The sequence below is a fragment of the Trichechus manatus genome, unplaced genomic scaffold (genome assembly GCF_000243295.1).
Source record: "Trichechus manatus latirostris isolate Lorelei unplaced genomic scaffold, TriManLat1.0 scaffold00050, whole genome shotgun sequence".
NCBI lineage: Eukaryota > Metazoa > Chordata > Mammalia > Sirenia > Trichechidae > Trichechus > Trichechus manatus.
The window spans coordinates 7,243,281-7,244,393 of record NW_004443986.1 but is presented as its reverse complement, the minus strand read 5'-3'; the positions used below and the strand labels follow the sequence as shown (position 1 = coordinate 7,244,393).

Below are 1,113 nucleotides of genomic sequence, written 5' to 3'. Positions count from 1 at the left end.
CCAGGTCTTTCTTCCCAGGCACCTCTGGATGGACTTAAACCTCCAACTTTTTGGTTAGCCGCTAAGCATGTTAACTATTTGCACTGCTTAAGGACTGTGGCACATAATAAGCACCCAATAAATGTTAGTAGCCATTGCCGTTGCTGATGCTTTTATTACAGAGAAAGGACTATATTACAGAAAAACCTAGGCCTTTTACAGAGAAAGCACAACGCAAGTAGCCATTGTGGTATCTGCCAGCTGTTCCTGGGATTGTTCAGCCAAATTATTTTGAGAGTCAACTATAGTATTACATGAATCAATAGTTCATTTATTTTTATTGCACTATTTATCCTGTTGATGTAAATTTGTAATGTAACATTCCCATGGGATTTCTTGCCCCAACAGCCACCTCTGACATAAATGTACTCTGATTAGAGGGCCTTCTTCTTAGTACGTCACAATGATGCTAAAGTTTGTGGGAGACTTACGTTCTGTAAACTTAGCACTATAGTAATATTTCATTGTAAATGAATTCTAAATATTATAAGCATTAAATAAAAATTCATTGGAGAACATGTGGGAACAACTTGTTGACAGTTGAATTATTACCTCTTTATTTTGGATGGATTCTTCAGACTTGTCAGCAAAGTCTGATTTTAAGCCTGACTTGATGGTATTCACAGAGCATGGAGGAACTGAACTGATATTTTTTTCAGTAGAATATGTCATGGATTCCATCTGTTCATCAGCTTTTTTAATATCCTTAAATGAAAAATAAACAGGTTATCATTAGAATACAGCCTTAAAAATTCAGAGGAACTTTATTAAGCATCCCTTCAAAACTGTTATTGCCTCTGTTACTGAAAGAGGCATAATCTTAGGCAGTTCTTGCTGAACAGTTTGCAGGCTGGATAGAGAACTAATCAGTCCAACTCATTTGAAAACATTAGTGACTTACAATAGCTTAATTGTTGTGTTCTCTTTAAAAAAACAAAAACAAACTCAAACCAGTTGTTGTTAAATGACTGATTAACGACTCATGGTGACCCCATGTGTGTCAGAGCAGAACTGCACTTCATAGGTTTTTCAATCGTTGATTTTTCCGAAGTAGATCACCAGGCGTTTTGTCCA

At 36.2% G+C, this 1,113-nt stretch overlaps 1 protein-coding gene across 1 annotated transcript in view; it reads right to left on the bottom strand.

The window, feature by feature from the left end:
• Positions 1–1,113, bottom strand: part of ABCB5 (ATP binding cassette subfamily B member 5) — a 147,956-nt gene that overhangs the window by 52,071 nt on the left and 94,772 nt on the right. Inside the window, exon 14 of the mRNA XM_012555850.2 lies at positions 592–744. Coding sequence (XP_012411304.1) covers positions 592–744 — 153 coding nt within the window. The remainder of the gene's footprint in view (positions 1–591; positions 745–1,113) is intronic.